Here is a 20,765-nt window from a genome sequence, read left to right on the forward strand (position 1 = left end):
ATATGGGTTTCTTCGGGTGCTCCCTCCCCCTCCAAATATTCAGGTTTGCGTGAGAGAGCGTCCGCCCTAACATTCTCTGGGCCTGGCACGTAACAAATCTCAAAGTTAAATTTGGAGAACTCCTGGGCCCATCTCAACTGCCTTTGGTTGAGCACTCGCGCAGTTCTCCAGTACTCTAGATTTTTATGGTCCGTGCACACTTGCACCTTATGTTGTGCACCAACTAGCAGATGCCTCCATCTCCGGAACGCCTCATGAATAGCAAGAAGTTCTCGGTCGTACACCGTGTAGTTCCTCTCGGATTTGTTCAGCTTTCGCGAAAAGAAGGCACACGGTCGCCACTCTGACTCCTCCTTCCCCGGCTGCAGAAGAAGCACCGCCCCTATGGCTCTGTCAGATGCGTCTGTTTCAACCCTTAGCTTCTTTCGTAAATCCACATGCAGAAGTTGTTCTTCAGAGGCGAAGGCCCTTTTCAGCTCATCAAACGCTCGCTCCGCCTCCGCCGTCCATACAAACTTCTTTTTACTGCTGAGACAGTCAGTGATGGGCGCCGTCAGATGGGCGAAGTTGCGGATGAACTTACGATAAAAGTTTCCAAACCCTAGGAACCTCTGCACATCCTTCTTGGTTTTGGGTGTTTTCCATTCCAGCACTGCCTGTACCTTGCCGGGATCCATGGCCAATCCCTTGTCTGACAGGCGGTACCCCAGGAATTCCACCTCCTTGGTATGGAACCGACACTTCTCCAGTTTCACCCACAGCCTGTTGGCTTGCAGTCTGCTCAACACTTCTCTGACGTCTCTCACATGTTGCTCCTCATTCTCCGAATACACCAACACATCATCTAGGAAAGCAACGCAATTCTTGTAGAGCAAAGGGCCCAGTACGTGGTTCATAAAAGATTGAAAACACGCTGAGCCTGCTTGTAATCCAAATGGCATAACGAGGTATTCAAATGCCCCCAAAGGGGTAAACATGGTGGTTTTCCATTCATCCCCTTTCCTTATGCGTATCAGGTTGTACGCCCCCCTTAGATCCAGCTTTGTAAAAATCTTTCCCTTCCTCACCCTGGTCAAAATATCATCAATCCTGGGCATAGGGAAAGCCACTGGTTCAGTCACTGCATTTAACCTCCTAAAATCACATACAAGTCTCGGCTTGTCCGCGTTTTTTTGTCCACAAAAAACACTGGGCTACCCCCTGCTGCTTTGGACTCTCTGATGAAGCCTCTCTTCAGGTTCTTGTCAATAAACCCTCGCAACTCCTGCATTTCTCTGTCTGACATGGCATACAACTTGCCCATGGGAAGCTGTGCTCCAGGGAGTAAATTGATCTGGCAATCAAAGGACCTATGAGGTGGTAGTTGGTCAGCTTCCTTCTCGCTGAACACGTCGCTGAGATCTGCATACTGTGGTGGTACCTTCACCTTCTCCATTACTTCAGTCCCTGCTAGGGTGGCTTGGGCCCCTGCTGAACCCTTTTCCCCTTTGCAGTGTTCTAAGCAATGTGCTGAACCAAAGGACACCACTCTTTGATGCCAGCCAACCAGCGGATCATGTAGAGCTAGCCAGCTCATTCCCAAAATAATGGGAGCGCCTCCCAGGGTGGCCACATTAAACGCTATCAGTTCTGTGTGCCTTGCCACCCTCATTATCATTGGGACAGTCTGCAAGCTGACTCCTCCTCCCAACAACTCCCTGCCATCAATCGTGGTCACCTGCAGGGGGTTGCTTAAAGGGATAGTCTGTATCTGGTGTTCAGCAGCAAACTCCTTGCTCATAAAATTGCAGGAGCTGCCTGAGTCCAATAGCGCCTTTATTTTTAGGGGGTGCCCATTTTGCAGCTCTAGCGACACTTCAATCACTAGAGCAGGTCGAGGAGCTTCTGGCACGGGCACTTTCACTGCTCTTTGGCCTGGCTGCAGTGCCCCGATTGTGGCAACCAGGCGTTGGCTTTTACCTGCTCCGTTCCCCCCTGTTCTCCCCCCTCAACAGCTCCCACCATCCCTTGCCATTCCTTCCTCTGGGGGCAGACTCTGGCAAAGTGGCCTGGCTGTTGGCAGAGATAGCATTTCCGGGCGCCCTTTCCCTCCTTCTTAGCCCCCTCGCTGGTTTTTGAAAATGCGCGCGCGCGCGCTGTTCCGATTTCCATCGGCTCTGCCGGCGGGAAAGCTGGCTCAGGAATGTCTGGAATGCGGAACTCCTTCCAACGTTCCCCTCTCCCTTCCCGCCTCTCCAAGGCTCTTGCCTCCTGCCGCGCTCCTATGGTCAGCGCAGATTTGGTCAGCTGATCCATAGACCCCGCCCTGGGGCTCCGTGACAGCTCGTCTTTCACCGCCGAAGAAAGACCTTCTTCAAATAGCATCTGAATGGGTGGCGCCGATAAATCCCAACCCAGTCTGTGAATCAGCATGGTAAACTCGGTCCAGTACTCACGGACAGATCGACTTCCCTGCTTGCAAGCCATTAGCTGTCTGCGCACCACCCCTTCCTCAATATCGCTGGAAAACATGATATCCATTGCACGAAAGAACTTCATTGTGTCCTTTAGTACGTCATTGTGCGTTGCCATTAGGGGTCGAACCCAGTCTCTCGCCCCTTTCTCAAGATGCCCAATTACGAAAGCAACTCGCGATTCCTCATCAGGGAACTCATCGAACTGCACATTAATGGCATATTGCATCTCTGTCCTAAAGGCATGGTAATCCTTGGGGTCCCCCCCAAATTTCTGCACCAATCCTGGTACCTTTCTGGGGAACTGAGTGGCTCTCCCCTTCTTGTCTGCATCCTGAGCCCTTCTCTCCTCCAGCCTCGCCGTCTGCAGCGCCAGTTGGACCTCCAACGCTCGGTATCTATCTTCCAAGCTTGGACCAGCTCCAGCCCCCGCTCCTCCGGTTCCGGTTGGTTCGCTCATGATGCTTTCTCTTGCACAGGCAGCGTACAGAGACTGTCGGACTGCTGTTAGGGATTGATTAGCTGCTTGTGCGTAAAACGTGCTCCCTCAGAGTTTGTGCGACCCCACAAACCTCCGTGTGTGACGGAGCTCCTCAGACATGTCTGCTCTAGTCACTAGTAGAGTCCGACAGTGGCTGTCTGCGGAAGCGTTTCCAGCAAAGGAGCTCCTTAACGGAAACGCGTCTCCTGGACTCACGGCGTGACAGTTTCCGGCGAGGTGTGGGTCTCCCTATGGGAGACTCAGATACCTCCCCACTGTTCTCGCTGGAAGCGTCCCTGAGCCCTCCCTCCTGCTCGCATTCCCTCAGAGATCCACTCCTCCCCCTGCTGGTCCCTGCTTCAGCTGTTGAGTCTCTTTCTTCCTCCCTGAGCCCCTCCACCACCTGATGCTCCGATGGCAGTTCCCTGACACCGGTGTTCCACAACCACTCCCAGTCAGCAAACATAATGTTATGACCAATGTCCTGTGCCCACTTAATCATAGCTGATTTGACTGTTTCGTCTTGTGTATTCCATTTCAGCAACAAGTTATACATTCTTGACAAATTCTTGGTATTGGGTTCTAGCAATTCAGTCTCTAATTTTGATTTTTCCACCTGAAAACCAATTTTCCTGTCCTGTTTAAAGATCTCCATTAATTGATGATATTGAAACCAGTGTTGTACTTTAGGTTTCAATTTCTCGTGACTTTGTAATTTCAGTTTATCTCCCTCCTGTTCCAAAATTTCCCAATACTTCGGCCATCCAACCTCCATATTGAGTTTCTTCCCTGCCTTAGCCTCCACAGGAGACACCCATCTAGGGGTTTTGTTTTCCAACAGATCTTTATATCTTATCCAAACATTAAACAATGCTTTTCGGACAATATGGTTTTTAAAGGCCCTATGCACCTTGATTTTATCATACCATAGATATGCATGCCAACCAAATGCGTTATTAAAACCTTCCAAATCCAAGATGTCTGTGTTCTCGAGGAGCATCCACTCTTTCAGCCAGCAAAACGCTGCTGCTTCATAATACAATTTTAAGTCCGGCAGGGCAAATCCCCCTCTTTCCTTGGCATCTGTCAATATTTTAAATTTAATTCTGGGCTTTTTGCCCTGCCAGACAAATTTCGAGATATCTTTCTGCCACCTCTTAAAACAATCCATCTTGTCAAGAATCTGCAAGGTTTGAAACAAAAATAACATTCTAGGCAATACATTCATCTTAATCACTGCAATTCGGCCTAACATTGACAATTTCAAATTTGACCATATTTCTAGATCTTTTTTAATTTCTGGCCAACATTTTTCATAGTTATCCTTATACAAATTCAAGTTCTTAGATGTCAAATAAACCCCTAGATATTTCACCTTCTTAACCACCATCAGCCCTGTCTCCTTTTGAAATTTCTCCTTCTCCATATCTGTTAATTTTTTTCCTAAAACTTTAGTTTTTTGTTTATTCAATTTAAATCCGGCTACCTGGCCAAACTGCTGGATTATTTCTAACACCTTTTTCGTACTAGTGTTTGGCTCTTGCAGGGTCAATACTAAGTCATCTGCAAATGCTCTTAACTTGTATTGTTTAGCTCCGACCTGTACACCTTTGACCTGCTGGTCATTTCTGATCATATTCAGCAGCACCTCCAGAACCGAGATAAAAAGCAATGGGGAAATTGGGCACCCCTGTCGTGTCCCTTTTTCTATCTTGAGTTCCTCAGTTATTACATTATTTACAATCAGCTTAGCTTTTTGTTCAGAATATATCGCACCCATACCATTCTCAAAACCTTGGCCTACCCCCATCCCATGAAGATTCTTTTTCATAAAACTCCAAGAAATATTGTCAAAGGCTTTCTCCGCGTCCACAAAAATCAACACTGCTTTAGAGTTTATATCCACCTCTAACTTTTCCAAAATGTCAATTATGTTCCTTACATTATCTGCTAGGTGCCTTTTTGGGAGAAAGCCTGCTTGGTTCTTATGAATCTTTTCCATCAACACTTTTTAAAATCTTTTTGCCAAAATGTCTGCAAAAACGGCGTTTCAGTGCACAGCTCTGGTTTGCCAGAAATGGCTTAGTCATGCTGGCCACATAACCCAGAAGCTGTACACCGTCTCCCTCGGCCAGTAAAGCGAGATGAGTACTGCAACCCCAGAGTCGTCCGCAACTGGACCTAATGGTCAGGGGTCTCTTTACCTAAGGAAAAGTGGGATATTCTGGGATCAAATCAGAAACCAGGATGGTTTCTCTAAATCAGGGATATCCCTGAAAAATAGGGACACTTGGAGGGTCTGGGGTAGGACTAGATGTTATTTTGAGCCCTTCAAACTCTACAATTCTATGATCCTCTTGCATCTTCTGAAGGTGAGGAATCTGACTTTGGGGCCATCAACAATAGTTCTCTTGTTTCTTTGATGCAGATAAACCACCAACAATGCCCGAGTGCGATAGCCTGGGAGGGTTCTGCCAAGAGGATCTCAGCAAACCCTGCCCGTCTGGTCGGAATCTTCCGAGTTACTGTGGCGTCGATACACAGTGCTGTGCTCTTGAGGGATACCCGTGAGCAGCCCACCTCCATGGTTGTAGACATCCGATGGCTATGCCAGTTCTTCTCAATCTTTGCTTGTGGAAGTGGAGCAGATCTGCACATGTGTGAAAGCAGACAATGAAATAAATCCTCAGATGAATGCTCAGATGAATAAACACAAAATAATTTCACAAAGTTGAAATAGTATGTGTATTTTTTTTGTTTTCTTTTTCAAAAGCGCCTACTGCTAAATATGACCCAACTCCGATGAAAGAACATCTTATCTGCTCAAGATCCCTCTTGACTGAAGTCCTCATCAAGTAGTCCCAGGAGCAGATAATTGGAGCCAATGCTTTTCATGCACATAGGTTATGGGAACATGGGCAGGAGAGGCTGAACTCAACCCAGACTGGAGCCATGACTGAATTGAAGCTGATTTTTAAGGAGCCATTGCCTTGTGGGTGACCACAAATAATTGAGGGTGGCATTTAGTGCTATTGAAGTTAATGGACATGGCTGCATTAGGTTTATTTCTTTCCATGGGTCTACTCTGAGTAGGACTCAGAATTTTTTTTTGAGGGGTAGGAATTTCAGTGAATGAGAGAAGGGACTCAGAGAGGTTCCAGGGAGTGGGTGGAGGAACTGAAGAACCAGGAAGGGCTATTGCTGCCTAGTGATCAAGATCCCAGGTTCAATCAACATCTGGGTCTTTCATTCTTTTCAACTTTCATTCATACACATTAATTCATAATTGTCAGGAACTGGGCAGAGGAGGAATGGTGGAGACCGCCACCCCAACTTGACCCTTCCAAGGAGAAGGAAGTGGAAGACTGTTTAGATTTACAACAGGGTCTTGAGGGAGGTCACAACTCAGAGGCGGGGGGGGGGGAGTTGGGAAATAATGGGAGAGGAGGAGAAGGAGGAAGCAGCAGGAAGAGATCACGTTGACAAAAGACAGAACTCTACAATGCCATCTGGTGTCACAGTGTTACAATGCATTTAAAACGCTTTAAAACCCCCCACAAAAACTAATGTAGCTGAGTCTACATATATTAATTTCTATCTTCTCTCATTATGTCAGAATAAGCCTCTGGGGCCCCCGCAGCCCCAGGGATGAGACAAACCTCTCCAGGCATCTTCCTGATGTCACGCAGCTCCAGGACATCCACAAATCATCAGTCCCAGAGCGCTCCAGGGACACATAGCAGATGCCGATGTGCACACACACTCAGCAGAGATCAGCAGAAACGAAGTGGAGATTGGTGTGCTCATTCTAAGTGTTTATTAAGCAGAATTTACAGGACAAACGTTCATGGTGTCCTCTCACTCTAGCCCTTAGAGAGAACAGAACAGAAAAAAGAACAAAAGACAACAGAGCCGAAGAGTTAAGGTCAACTTCCATTCCCACACTTTCCAAGCCTGGGAAAGTTAACATGGACATATGACATAACAGATGCATAACCAGCAACGGGAGGAGTGAAAACCTGACATACCACATAAAAGTGTGTGTTTGTTCTATCTCTATAAACTGTCCTCTTCCAGACTCACAGCAAGGGGAAGTCATGAAGTGACACACCTCACACCTGCAAATTGAAATATACTCAGAGTCCTGCGGTGATTTCATGCTCTTTATTGCAACTTGTAAAACAGTGATGGAATTTCCCCCCAAACCTCCAGCATAACCTACAGTCATACCTCGGGATAAATACGCTTCAGGTTGAGCGCTTTCAGGTTGCGCTCCGTGGTAACCCGGAAGTAACGGAGTGTGTTACTTCTGGGTTTCGCCGCTTGCACATGCGCTGATGGCCAAAATGACATCACACGCATGTGTGGAAGCAGCGAAATGCGACTCGCGCACACGCAGATGCGCTGTTGCATCTTACATTCTGTTCGGGATGCGAACGGGGCTCTGGAACGGATCCCATTCGCATCCTGAGGTACCACTGTACATTATTTACACAATGAGTCCTGTCTGATTGGCTGATTCTGCTTCACTCCTGGAGCGTGATTGGGCTGCTACTGCAGGCCAATCAGTTGTTGCATTCTAGGATCCTACCAGCCTGATAGGCTGATTAACGTCCTCCTGGGGTCTGATTGGGCTGCTGCTGCAAGCCAATCAGTTGCTGCATTCTAGGATCCTACTTGCCTATTGTTCTAGGATCCAAGCTTAGTACATTGTTGTTGTTTAGTCGTTTAGTCATGTCCGACTCTTCATGACCTCATGGACCAGAGCACACCAGGCACCATGTTTAACGAGGTGCCACCACACAAGCAGAAAAGTGCAGCAGAATTGTGTGGGCGGTAACCTCTAATGCCATCGCCAATCCCTGCTGCCTTCCGGTGCTCAAAGAGACAGGTAAAACTTGGGTAATCCCATTCCTATTGTTGCCACCCATCCACGCAGGCAAGAAGAGGACGAGATGTAATATCACAGCGACGACGAGCTTCTGGGCGAGGGGGACACCATCAGCCAGGGCTCTCTCAACGCCAGGTACAAGGAACCCAGAGAAACTTGGGTTTCCTCTCTGGATTGCTGTGGTGGAATTGAGCAGAAGCTGAGTGGGCAACAGCTGTCCTTGCAGGGAAGGCAGAGAATTGCCACCATCATTCCTGGTCCTCATAGATGCTCATGCAAAGATGAAGGATGCAGCGCAGCCATGAGGCAGGAGAAGCTGTGTTGCACCACCTCTCTTCCCCTGCATGCAGGGATGGCTTTATGAAAATGTGGAACGATGGCAGGGAGATCTCACCTGGTGCCGATTTCTCTGATCTGTTCAAACCTGTCCAAGGGCGTGCCGTGCCGCGGGGTGTGTGATATCAAAGCATGTGAGTGTGTCTTTGCATCCTGGGTCGTAGTTCTCTAGATGAGGGGAAGAATTGGGACGGGGCAGGACGAGCTGTGATGGGATTGCTTTATGGGTCAACGTGGACCCTCTATCTGTGGAGAAGGTGGATAAAGGGAAGTTTGTCCATCTCGCTCATAAGGCTAGAACTTGTGGACATCCAATGAACGCTGGAAGTTTCAGGACAGAGAAATGGAAAGACTTACTCCACAGCTCATGGTTATACTGTGGAACTCCCTGCCAGTGATGGCCACCAGCTGGGATGGCTTTAAAAGAGGGTGGAGGAGGAGGACTACCAAAGGCTAACAGTCACAATGGCTTTGCTCTACCTTCACAGCTGGAGACAGTGACACTTCTCAATCCCAATTACTGGAAGTTGCAGGAGGGGAGAGGGCTCCTGTGCATGTATCCTGCTTGTGGGTCTGGCTGGCCAAATGCACAGGATAATAATAATAATAATAATAATAATAATAATAATAATAATAATAATTTATACCCCGCCCATCTGGATGAGTTCCCCCAGCCACTCTGGGCGGCTTCCAATCAAGTGTTAAAAACAATACAGCTGGATGCTGGATGGGCCCTTGGCTTGATCCAGCAAAGCACTTCCTATGCTCTTAAGTTCACAGAGGGAGGGGATGAAGAGCCTTTGCAGAACAAGCAAAGGAAAACCTTTGCCATTGAGCATTGCCAGCCTTGGCCAACCTTGTTGTTGTTTGTTGTTGTTTAGTCATTTAGTCGTGTCCGACTCTTCGTGACCCCATGGACCAGAGCACGCCAGGCACTCCTGTCTTCCACTGCCTCCCGCAATTTGCTCAAACTCATGCTGGTAGCTTCGAGAACACTGTCCAACCACCTCGTCCTCTGTCGTCCCCTTCTACTTGTGCCCTCCATCTTTCCCAACATCAGGGTCTTTTCCAGGGAGTCTTCTCTTCTCATGAGGTGGCCAAAGTATTGTAGCCTCAGCTTCACGATCTGTCCTTCCAGTGAGCACTCAGGGCTGATTTCCTTCAGAATGGAGAGGTTTGATCTTCTTGCAGTCCATGGGACTCAAGAGTCTCCTCCAGCACCATAATTCAAAAGCATAAATTCTTCAGTGATCAGCCTTCTTTATGGTCCAGCTCTCACTTTCTCCCAAGAAGCAGGCGCCTTTTAATTTCACGACTGCTGTCACCATATGCAGTAATCATGGAGCCCAAGAAAGTAAAATCTCTCACTGCCTCCATTTCTTCCCCTTCTATTTGCCAGGAGGTGATGGGCCCAGTGGCCATGATCTTCGTTTTTTGATGTTGAGCTTCAGACCATATTTTGCACTCTCCTCTTTCACCCTCATTAAAAGGTTCTTTAATTCCTCCTCACTTTCTGCCATCAAGGTTGTGTCATCTGCATATCTGAAGTTGTTGATATTTCTTCCGGCCATCTTAATGCCGTTTGGGATTCATCCAGCCCAGCCTTTTGCATGATAAATTTTGCATGTAAGTTAAATAAGCAGGGAGATAATATACAGCCTTGTCATACTCCTTTCCCAATTTTGAACCAATCAGTTGTTCCATATCCAGTTCTAAGTGTAGCTTCTTGTCCCACATAGAGATTTCTCAGGAGAAAGATGAGGTGATCAGGCACACCCATTTCTTTAAGAACTTGCCATAGTTTGCTGTGGTCGTAACACCAATAGATACAAAATCAAACAAGCAAAGACCATGTTTCTTTTTATGCAGTTTTTAATTGTGTTCTATAGTGAGTACTGCATTGATCACCTTTTTCTGGGCCATGCTGTTCTGGACCCCCTCCATACAGACTTAAGTTGTAAACAGGTGAATAAATCATATTACTAAAAGCCAAAATGTACCTTCAGAACTGAGGGTCAGATTTGGCAATATTTCAGTGATGGTGAAATCTTCTTATGGATGATGGAATAAAATCACTATTTTGTTTTTCTTAAAAAACCGCATAATGGATAAAGTGTACATAAAACCTTGTGCACCACAAAAACAAGCACATTAAGCAAAATGCATCTAAAAATGTGCAGATCAGGAGAAAAGCACACTGAAAAGTTTATTTTTTGGTAGGTATTGCAATTGCAGTCCAACCACAAGAGGTTGCATCAAACTGCATTACAGCAAAACTATTTCACTTCCTTTCCATTTAGGTGTTGTGAAGTTGAGATTACAGGAAATCTGCTAATTGTTATGGACATTAAACAGCAGGGCCTGGAGCACAGGACAGATTGTGAACATATGAGAAAGGTGGTTCTGCGGGTAAATCTTAGGAAGAGAAATAAATAGCTTAGGATGAGTTAAGAGAAAAGGGCCTGGAGGGTTCAGATCCTGAGTTACTGGAAAAACCTGTTTGCAGCTTTCCCCACCCAGATGAGCAAATGTTTGCTTCAACATCTCTTTGATGTTGCACTGCAACACTATAAGTAAAGAGAACCTCCTAGTTCCATCCAAACTCGACTTCCTTCTGCCTTAGAGCATCTTCCCTTGGGCAAAGATCTGAGAAACAACTCCAGCCATGAGGTTCCTCTACCTGAGCTTTGTTCTGGTCTTCATCCTTTTCCACGTTGTTGCAGGTAAGAGGGCACAGGGAGGGAGAATCTGCTGCAAATGCAGAAGGTCTCAGGTTCAACTGCAGGTGTTTCTGCAAAGTGCTGGGTTTTCCCCCTGCCAGAAACCCTAGAGATCTGCTGCCTCTCTGTGTAGACAATTCTGAACTACTGTGACTGGGTATAACAGAGCTACGTATCCTATCTGGCTGCCAAAATAGTGAAGAAGAAAAGTGTATCATAATAAAACTGAATATGAATAAATGACTTTTGTGAAAGTATCAACGTTCAGGCTACAGACTGAGGCACACTCCAGGTTCCATCATGGTCATTTATATTGTTCAGGCAGGTAGCCGTGTTGGTCTGACACAGTTGAAATATCACCTTAGAGACCATCTAAGTTTGCTCTGGGTATAAGCTTTTGTGTGCATGCACACGTCTACAGATACAGATATATTGTTGTGAGTTTGGAGGGGTTAGTGTGCATGATGCCCAAGTCCCATCTAAATCCTGGATTCAACAAGGGTAAAAAAATAATGGAGGATTTCATTGTTGAACTAGCCAGACAAGCTTCTTTGTGAGAAAATGGCAACCATATTTGGCATCTAAAACCCAATGAGTATAACCCAGGCATGTCCAAAGTCCGTTTCAGGGGCCTAACCCAGCCTGCTGATCAATTTATTCCATCCCCCATGGCAGCATAATAAAAGTTCAACAACTCCAGAGTAAAAAAATCAATGTCAATCCTAAAAAAAGTCAACAACTTTTGTTCAATTTATCAAATCTGGAAAAAAAGTTTTGTGCTGTGTGTGGTGGTCAGCTCAGTGGGATCCCACCTTCGTTGCTAGTGAAATATACTCGGAATTGAGTGTGGATTTCATGCTCTTTATTCAGCTCATAGTAGTGAGGAATGGAAGTTCCCCCAAAACGTCTGCTTTATATACATTATTTACACAATGGGCCCCATGTGATGGGCTATTTCCAGGATTCTCCTGTAGGCCAATCAGGTTGTGGATTCACTTCCACCTGGAGCTGGATTGGGTGCCTCCTGCATACCAATCAGACTGCCGCATGTTCTAGGACCAATTAGACTGCTGCATTTTGGATCCTATTCAATTCAGTACATAACAGGTAGATCAGGCTGAAAGTGAGTGACTGGCCCAAGGCCACCCTGGGAGTGAGGATTTGAACACACTTCCAGAGCTAATGCTAAATACATTAATTCTGGCAAATGACCCACCATAGCCACTAGACGGCTATGAAAAATTGGCGTCCTTGGCTTTTTAAACTGGTCTGCCCATGTACTATCTGAAACCCAAAGGTCACATTGCCTGCCAGCATTCTTTTCAGCTCCGCTACCCCACTAGAGAGAACTTCTGGGACTAGGCCTGCACATTTTCTTCCCTGTCTGCTACAGGTTCCTGCATTTCAGGGTAGCATACCCTCCAACATTTTTCCAATGAAAATAGGGATGTCCCATTCCATAATGATAATTTAACTATGTATACCCCACACATCTTATTGGGTTGCCCATCGCTCTTGGCAGCTTCCAAAATATATATAAAAACATTATAAAACATTAAATATTATAAAAACTTCAGACGGCTTGCCCCTGACTTTAGGGCCATCAACAGATCTCCTTGTTTCTTTGATGCGGATAAACCACCAACAATGCCCGAGTGTGATAAACTGGGAGGGTTCTGCCAAGAGGATCTCAGCAAACCCTGTCCATCTGGTCGGAATCTTCCGAGTTATTGTGGCGTCAATTCACAATGCTGTGCCCTTGAGGGATACCCGTGAGCAGCCCACCTCCATGGTTGTGAATGTCTGATGGCTATGCCAGTTCTTTGGGATCTTTGCTTGTGGAAGTGGTGCAAATCTGCCCATGTGTGAAAGCAGACAATGAAATAAATATCAGTTTGCTCAGATGAATAAACACAGAATAATTTCACAATGTTGAAATTGAATGTGTATTTTTCTTTTTCAAAAGCGCCTACTGCTAAATATGACCCAACTCCAATGAAAGAACATCTTATGGGAACATGGGTGGGACAGGCTGAACTCAACCCAGACTGAAAGCATGACAGAATTGAAGCTGATTTTTAAAGAGCCATTGCCTTGTGGGTGACCACAAATAATTGAGGGTGGCATTTAGTGCTATTGATCATGGATAGAAAAGACACCTCTATTGGTCTGTCACCCATCCCCCAACTGTATTTCCTGGGTTATGAAGGCGCCCTAAAGACGTTAAAGCAAAGATTATGGGATAATGCACACAGTGACTTGAGATCTCGATCACACACAGTCTGTAGTCCACTGGCAGTAGGAGTACAATATGGGCATGTCTTTCAGTTAACATCTTACATTAAAAACTTGACAGTACCAAATGATCCAAGGGTTTTCACCAAAGCCAGACTAAATGTCTTTCCTTCTGCAGTGTTGGATGGCAGGTTGAGAGGAGTTCCCTACCAGGACAGACTTTGCTTGTGTGCTCAAGACATTGATTCCATAAAACATATTTTGTTGCACTGTGCAAAATATGAGCAAGCCAGGGCTGAACTGATACTACCCTTGTTGGTACCTTTCCCAGGAAAATCAGAGGCTCACTATGTCAGGTATCTATTGGAAGACCGGACAAACGCTAGAACATTAGCAGTGGCAAAGTTTTTATTGGTGGTTGCAAGAACCAATGATCCCTGTCTTTTGAACAAAATGCTTGTTTAACTTGGAGGTAGGCTGTATGAATTGTGCATTGCTTTGTAACGATTTGTTGGGTCTCTGGACCATAATAAAGATTGATTTGATTTGCTATTGAAGTTAATGGACATGGCTGCATTAGGTTTATTTATTTCCATGGGTCTACTCTGAGTAGGACTCAGATTTTTTTTTTGAGGGGTGGGAATTTCTGTGAATGAGAGAAGAGACTCAGAGAGGTTCCAGGGTGTGGAGGGGTGGGGAGGAACTGAAGAACCAGGAAGGGCTATTGCTGCCTAGTGATCAAGATCCCAGGGTCAATCATCATCTGGGTCTTTCATTCTTTTCAACTTTCATTCATACACATTAATTCATAATTGTCAGGAACTGGGCAGAGGAAGAATGGTGGAGACCGCCACCCCAACATGACCCTTCCAGGGAGGAGGAAGTGGAAGACAGTTTAGATTTACAACAGGGTCTTGAGGGAGGTCACAACTCAGAGGCGGGGGGGGGGTGGGAAATAATGGGAGAGGAGGAGAAGGAGGAAGCAGCAGGAAGAGATCACGTTGGCAAAAGACGGAACTCTACAGTGCCACCTGGTGTCACAGTGTTACAATGCATTTAAAATGCTTTAAAAACCCCCCACAAAAAAGGAATGTACCTGAGTCTACATATATTAATTTCTATCTTCTATCTTCTGACCCTTCCAGGGAGGAGGAAGTGGAAGACAGTTTAGATTTACAACAGGGTCTTGAGGGAGGTCACAACTCAGAGGCAGATGGGGGGGGGAATTGGGAAATGATGGGAGATGAGGAGGAGGAGGAAGCACTGGGGGGGAGGCAACAACTGATGGACATAGTGTCTTTAGAAAGCATTCCTGACCCCCCCTCTCTCAGAACCTGTTGAGCCTTGAAAGTCAGAGAGCAAAGAGTTCAAAGACAGAGGGCAGGTAGCAGCACCTGTAGAAGTGATGAATGAGGATGTGGGAGAGACTGGGGTAGAGGGTGGAGATTCACTCGGGACAACGCCATTATCCAAGAGGCTGTGTTCTATAGCCTCTCTCTGTAATGACTGAATTATAAAAGGACGGTAAGAAACATTTCCTTGTCTTTGTGTGTTCCTGGCAACCGATTGGGAGTTGCTGGCAACAGCCTGACAATAACAAAACAACGTATAATCACAGATGCCAATCAAAATAAAATACAAGTAGAAAAAGATATCTAGAATTAAACACTAGGACCACATTTCCATACAAATTCCAAACACAAATAATAATATCGAAAGGTTCTGAGTACCAAGAATAGCTTTATACTCTCCTATGCCTTCATACTTCAGTAACTTCTAAAAAGACTTCATTTCTTGGCAAAGGCATTTCCTTGTTGTCTGCCCTCTCTTATTCTCACCATGTATGGCCCAGATTTTAGTTATTCATTCCCTCATGGTTGTTGTTCTCATTTCTTCCCCGGATTTTGGAAGAGGGTTCTGGCAGCAATTAAGTGGCTGTGGCAACCCAGTAAGGTGAGTGGGGCCCAAATAACGAAATTATTATCGTTATTACTTTTATCATTATGATGTAATGGAACAATGGAGCAAAAAAGGAAGAGGACATGCAAGCCCAGCAGGTGGCTATCCCCGAAGCCTTTGGGGTGCAGCGGGACCTTGTGACACGCTCCAAAGGCTTCGGGTTCCTTTTGCTGAAGCTGGGAGAGCAAGACTCTTCTGGCTTCAGCAGAGAGGGAGAGCTATGCACCGGCCCTTCAGCGAAGCGGAAGGAGAAATGGAAGGGGCACCATTTCTCCTGCAGCTTCGCTGAAGGGGCACTAAGGAGAGAGAGGGAGAATTATTTTTTTTCCTGTTCTCCCCCTACTATGGTCCGGTGCGTCTTATAGTGCGAAAAATATGGTAAATGGTGTTTCTGTGCACTGCTCTGGTTTGCCAGAAGCGGCTTAGTCATGCTGGCAACATGACCCGGAAGCTGTACGCCGGCTCCCTTGGCCAGTAAAGTGAGATGAGCGCTGCAACCCCAGAGTCGTCTGCGACTGGACCTCACCTTTACCTTTAATGGAAGGGGAGAAAAATTAGCAGATAAAGTACTCAAAGACCCAGACAGTTGGCCTCTATGTCAGCCTTCATTCCATTTTTCTGAAGGTTTCAAAACCTGTCAGTCAGAATTACAGCTGTTCTAAACCTCAGAAATAATTTCCCATTTGTGTCCTCCCCTGATATTCACAAGGGCTTTCCCTCCAAAAAAATCACAAACTGGTGCCAGAATGTGGTGGATTAATCTCAATGCTGAAGTGAGAGAAACCAAAATAGATGTATTGGTCTGAGCTACAAAGCAGTTTCCCAGATTTCTGGCAGAGGGATTGAACCTGAGACCTTCTGCATGCACTACAGCCCCCCACCCCCTGAGTTTGAGCTTCCCTCTTACCTGCAACAATGTGGAAGAGGATGAAGACCAGAGCAAAGCTCAGGAAAAGGAACCTCATGGCTGCAGTTTCCCCTGAGATCTTTGCCAAAGGGAAGGCACTCTAAGGCAGAAGGAAGTTGGATGAAGCAAGGAGGTTCTCTTTACTTAGAGTGTTGACATGCCAAAAAGATGCTGAAACACACATTTGCACTCCTGAGTGGGAAATGCTGCAAACAGGTATTTCCTGCAACTGTCAGCATCTGAACCCTCCAGGCTCCTTTTCTCTTAACTCATCCTAGGCAATTTATTTGTCTTGGACACCATCCCAAGATTTACCTGCAGGATAACCTTTTTCAAGTCAACAAGTCCCTGTGTGGAAAGGCACGTCATCTACTGTATCCCAGCAATAACAAGTCCTTCAGCAGAAACACACCACAACTCCTCCTTCCCAGCAAGAGCTATTCCTGGTGGAGGAAGGAACTTCATCTGCTCCTTCCCAGAAAAATGAGACTGCTTCCCCTGCTTCTCAACAACAGGATCAGGTCCCTCAGCTGAAGGGCATCACTACTGTTTTCACACATATTGAATCACAGATCACATTATTCACTTAGGCGCTGGGAAGAAGTCTTCTTAGAATCATAGAATGATAGAATTGCAGAGTTGGAAGGGACCCCAAGTCATCCAAACTAGCCCCTGCAATGCAGGAATCTCCGCCAAAGCATCCGTGATAGGTGGACATCCAACCTCTGCTTCAAAACCTCCAAGTCAATTGTCAGGAAAGGTTCGAGACCAGCGAGACCAACAGTTTGAAAAAGACTGGAGCAATTTTATTATGTATTTGAAAGAACATTGTAAACATTTAACAACACTAACAGGACTGATTTAAAGGTTTGCTAGTCAAAAGGAGAAGAATATTTACAATTATAAGGGTTATGAAAATAAAAAGAAAGGTACAGTAGTACCTTGGGTTAAGTACTTAATTTGTTCCAGAGGTCTGTACTTAACCTGAAACTGTTCTTAACCTGAAACACCACTTTAGCTAATGGGGCCTCCCGCTGCCACTGTGCTGCCGGAGCATGATTTCTGTTCTCAACCTGAAGCAAAGTTCTTAACCCAAGGTACTATTTCTGGGTTAGCGGAGTCTGTAACCTGAAGCATATGTAACCTGAAGCATATGTAGCCTGAGGTACTGCTGTAGATAGGGGGAATGAGAAATGCGGGTGAAACTACAAACTGAAGTTAGAAAGTCAGGTTGGAGGGATGGAGGGAACTCAATGACTTGAGAGAGTCAAAATATAGGTGATGATAAGAAATGTAAAAAATGTATGGTGGGGTTTTTTAAAAATAAAAATGCCAGTAAATATTATACATAAAAATAAAAACCTCCAAGTCCACAGGCTGCTGAGGGAGATTGTTCCACAGTTGAACAGCTCTTAATGTCAAATAGTTTTTCCATATGTTTAGTTGGAATCTCCTTCCTTGTAACTTGAATCAATTGCTTTGAGTCCTACGCTCCAGAGCAGGAGAAAATGAGCTATCACATCCCCTCTCAGTCTCCGCTTTTCCAAGCTGAACAGAATAAAAATTTGCTTATACCACATTGAATTTCTTTTATTGATCAGAAATACATTGGAAATTATTATTGTTCCAGGTTTGCAGTTTTCAGGAGCCAATTTGTTCGGCTACTAGGCCATTCGAGATACAGTGGTACCTCTGGTTATATACTTAATTTGTTCCGGAGGTCCGTTCTTAACCTGAAACCGTTCTTAACCTGAGGTACCAATTTAGCTAATGGGGCCTCCTGCTGCCACCGCCATGAGATTTCTGTTCTCATCCTGAGGTAAAGTTCTTAACCCAAGGTACTATTTTCTGGTTAGCAGAGTCTGTAACCCAAAGCGTTTGTAACCTGAGGTGTTTGTAACCCGAGGTACCACTGTGGTTCCAAGCTGAACACATTCCACCTTTTCACCATTATAACATCAAGATCCTTAGTGTCATCGTCGTCACAATCGCCCTCTTCAAAGAACTGCAGGCGTTCAGCTTCCGAACCCTTGACCGCTTTGGGCTCCTCAGTCTCAGTCTCAGCCTCCTCAGTCTCAGTCTCAGCCTGCGATGCATTGTCCTATGTTTCAATGCCTCTGCTGGAGATTTCCCATCATCTCAACACTGCTGTTTCACTAAAGAGTGCTCTGCACAAACAAACAACTCCTCGCAGCGCTTAGAATCATAGAATCATAGAGTTGGAAGAGACCACAAGGGCCATCGAGTCCAACCCCCTGCCAAGCAGGAAACACCATCAGAGCACTCCTGACATATGGTTGTCAAGCCTCTGCTTAAAGACCTCCAAAGTAGGAGACTCCACCACACTCCTTGGCAGCAAATTCCACTGTCGAACAGCTCTTACTGTCAGGAAGTGAAGCCTTATTTACCTAGGGATCCATTAGCCTCGCCATCCCCCTGGACCTCGGAGGGAACAAAAGTACCAGGAAAGCAAAATCTTCTTTGGAGAAAAAGAGTTTATTGAGGAATCTGAGCACAGAGTCAAGGTCTGTACTCAGAGACAGCCTGCTGGATAATTCCTAAAAATATACTGGCTGTAAAGCAAGTCACTTCAACAGTCTTTCTTATACCCGCCGTACTTCCCCAATCGACTAGCAAATATTGCTTGCTAAATCATTTCTGTCTTTCTGCTAAGCCAGCACTCCCTCCCACCTCCTTGTGCACGTGTCTTCTTTTGCTAGCAAAGCATTTCCCTTCGTATCTCTTCCTATCTTGCATTACTTAAAAGCAGAAGTAAAGCAGGAAACATCTTGTTAGTGGTTTTCTTCTTGCATTACTAAGCAGAAGTAAAACAGGAAACTTCTTGCTAGTGGTTTTTCTAGTTAACAGCAGTTTCTGGCTGGGCAGGAAGCGACCTTCTGACCTGTAGCTAGCATCAGCAGTTTCAAGTAGCTGATTAGGCTTTTGCAAGCTACTGCAATTTTTGGGCTGTTTTGTCCCTCCTAGCAGAGTGCAGGAATTTATTTATTATGTGTAGATAATATTTGAGAGCAACAGAATAAAATATTGAGAGAAACCTATCTCCCTTTACTCCGTCCTCTTCTTTTGAACAATCTATTACTTAGATTCGTTCTGGGGTAGGGGTCTATATTCTCTCATTACAGTAATCACGCGAGGTCCCATCATGCGAGACATCATCTTTCCCATCATATGTTGCAGGCATTGCATTAAGCAGGGTATACAGAAGCAAAGAAGCAATAGAAGCATTATTGGGCCTATTCTTCCCACAAATACGATACCGTTCATGCCAACAGAAATACGAGAGCATCCATATGACAAGGGCGGTACATATCACTCCTACCCACCAAACCCAATATCTCCATGGTTCCTCCCACCAATATTCAGGGGTTGTGCTCATTGTTGAAGAGCCCACTGATATTTGTGCCCGACTACCTGTTGAGCCTCAAGGATGAGAGCCCACCGGTGAGCTGATGCTCCCACTATGTGGGTCAATTTTTCTATTAGCCCTGTTGGGTGGATTGAACCCTCGTGCTGCCTCCCTAGTGACCAGAGCATATGGAAGCTGAAATCCTGGGGTGGCAATTCTCACTGGCACTTGTTTAGTAATTTCAATGCACACCTGGCTAAGGCTCCCACCCCTGCAATACTTGCATTAAGATAGGTTCTGTCCCATCTATGATCTGGGTTAAGAGTAGGACCTGTTCTATCAAATGAGGTTGGTACAGTGCTCTACCTTCCGGATAACAGTTGACTACCCTCCCACAACAGCAAGAGCGGTACAGAACTAGATAGATTTCGAACGTCTCTGCAGCTTCCCGTAAGAGCACTGTCCATGCGTGCTGGTCAGTGGTGTGGGAGAGGAGCCACAACGGGACAGTGGGGTGTCTCAATACGGTAATCTCATCAGACCCCAGTTTCCAATAGCCAAGGAGCACGCCATCTCTTACCACCGGCAAGACGAACCAGTCGTAGCAGAGGTCAGCAGGCCAATAAGGGCGGTAAGGTTCGGTAGGGTCAGGGCAATAAGACATAGAGCAAGTCAATAAAGAAAATAAGAGAGAAAAGAGAAAGTCTTTGTAACTGTCCTTGTGATGATTAGTCGCAGGATCGCGTTGCCCGTGGTCCAACGCTTTTTCCTGGTAGCGTCAGACACAAGGTGATGATCAACTTCAGAGGGTCAGCAGGATTTCTTTTGCAAGTCCAGACACCCTTCTTCAGATGCGTGTGATGTACCCAGGGGATCACCTCGACTACTTTCACTGCAGTTGGGGATGAGGGGGTCGCCAGACGCTGTCACTCAAAGGAACTGGTGAACCGGCTCAGCGAGACTGCCACGGGACTGCAGGTGTACGCTCGAGGGAATACCTGGAAAGAAAGCAAACACACACAACAAACACAGGGATTGCACTTGTTCTTGGGTGATGTGATCTCCCATCTGCCCCAAACTGGCGGGGATGTCTCGGACGAAAGGGGTTGGCCTGCCATATAGAAGTTCAAAGGGTGATAGTTCTCAGTCTCTTGGTTGGCGCACAGGGCACATTTTGGGATATAGCAGCAGTTAGTTGAGGTAGAATATTCTCCCAAGGTGTGCTTTAGCAGCTGGGCCTCCCAAATGGGTGGACTCGTGGTAATTCTTTACAATTGTGCTGGCCAGATGTTGGGGCACAAAAACACGGCTGTCTGGTCCTTCCTGGAGCGTTGTTCCTTCTTGGCTGGTCCACTGCTGTTCATCAAGGGTGTAACGTGGTTCCACATCGTCTGGAGTGAGTTCTGGTACCAATAT

General features: G+C 46.0%; 1 protein-coding gene across 10 annotated transcripts in view; it reads left to right on the forward strand.

Annotated features, from left to right (window-relative positions):
* The window catches only part of LOC310702766 (uncharacterized protein), a 286,289-nt gene that overhangs the window by 216,942 nt on the left and 48,582 nt on the right, over positions 1 to 20,765 (forward strand). The window contains exon 1 of one of the 10 annotated variants that reach the window (XM_083494878.1): positions 10,730 to 10,884. The exons of the other annotated variants lie outside the window; for them this stretch is intronic. Within the exon in view, the coding sequence (XP_083351004.1) occupies positions 10,827 to 10,884 (58 nt within the window). The 5' untranslated portion in view covers positions 10,730 to 10,826. Of the gene's footprint in view, positions 1 to 10,729; positions 10,885 to 20,765 lie in introns of those variants that run through there. 10 annotated transcript variants of the gene reach the window in all.

This window comes from Podarcis liolepis (genome assembly GCF_965112155.1).
Source record: "Podarcis liolepis genome assembly, chromosome: 3".
Classification (NCBI taxonomy): domain Eukaryota; kingdom Metazoa; phylum Chordata; class Lepidosauria; order Squamata; family Lacertidae; genus Podarcis; species Podarcis liolepis.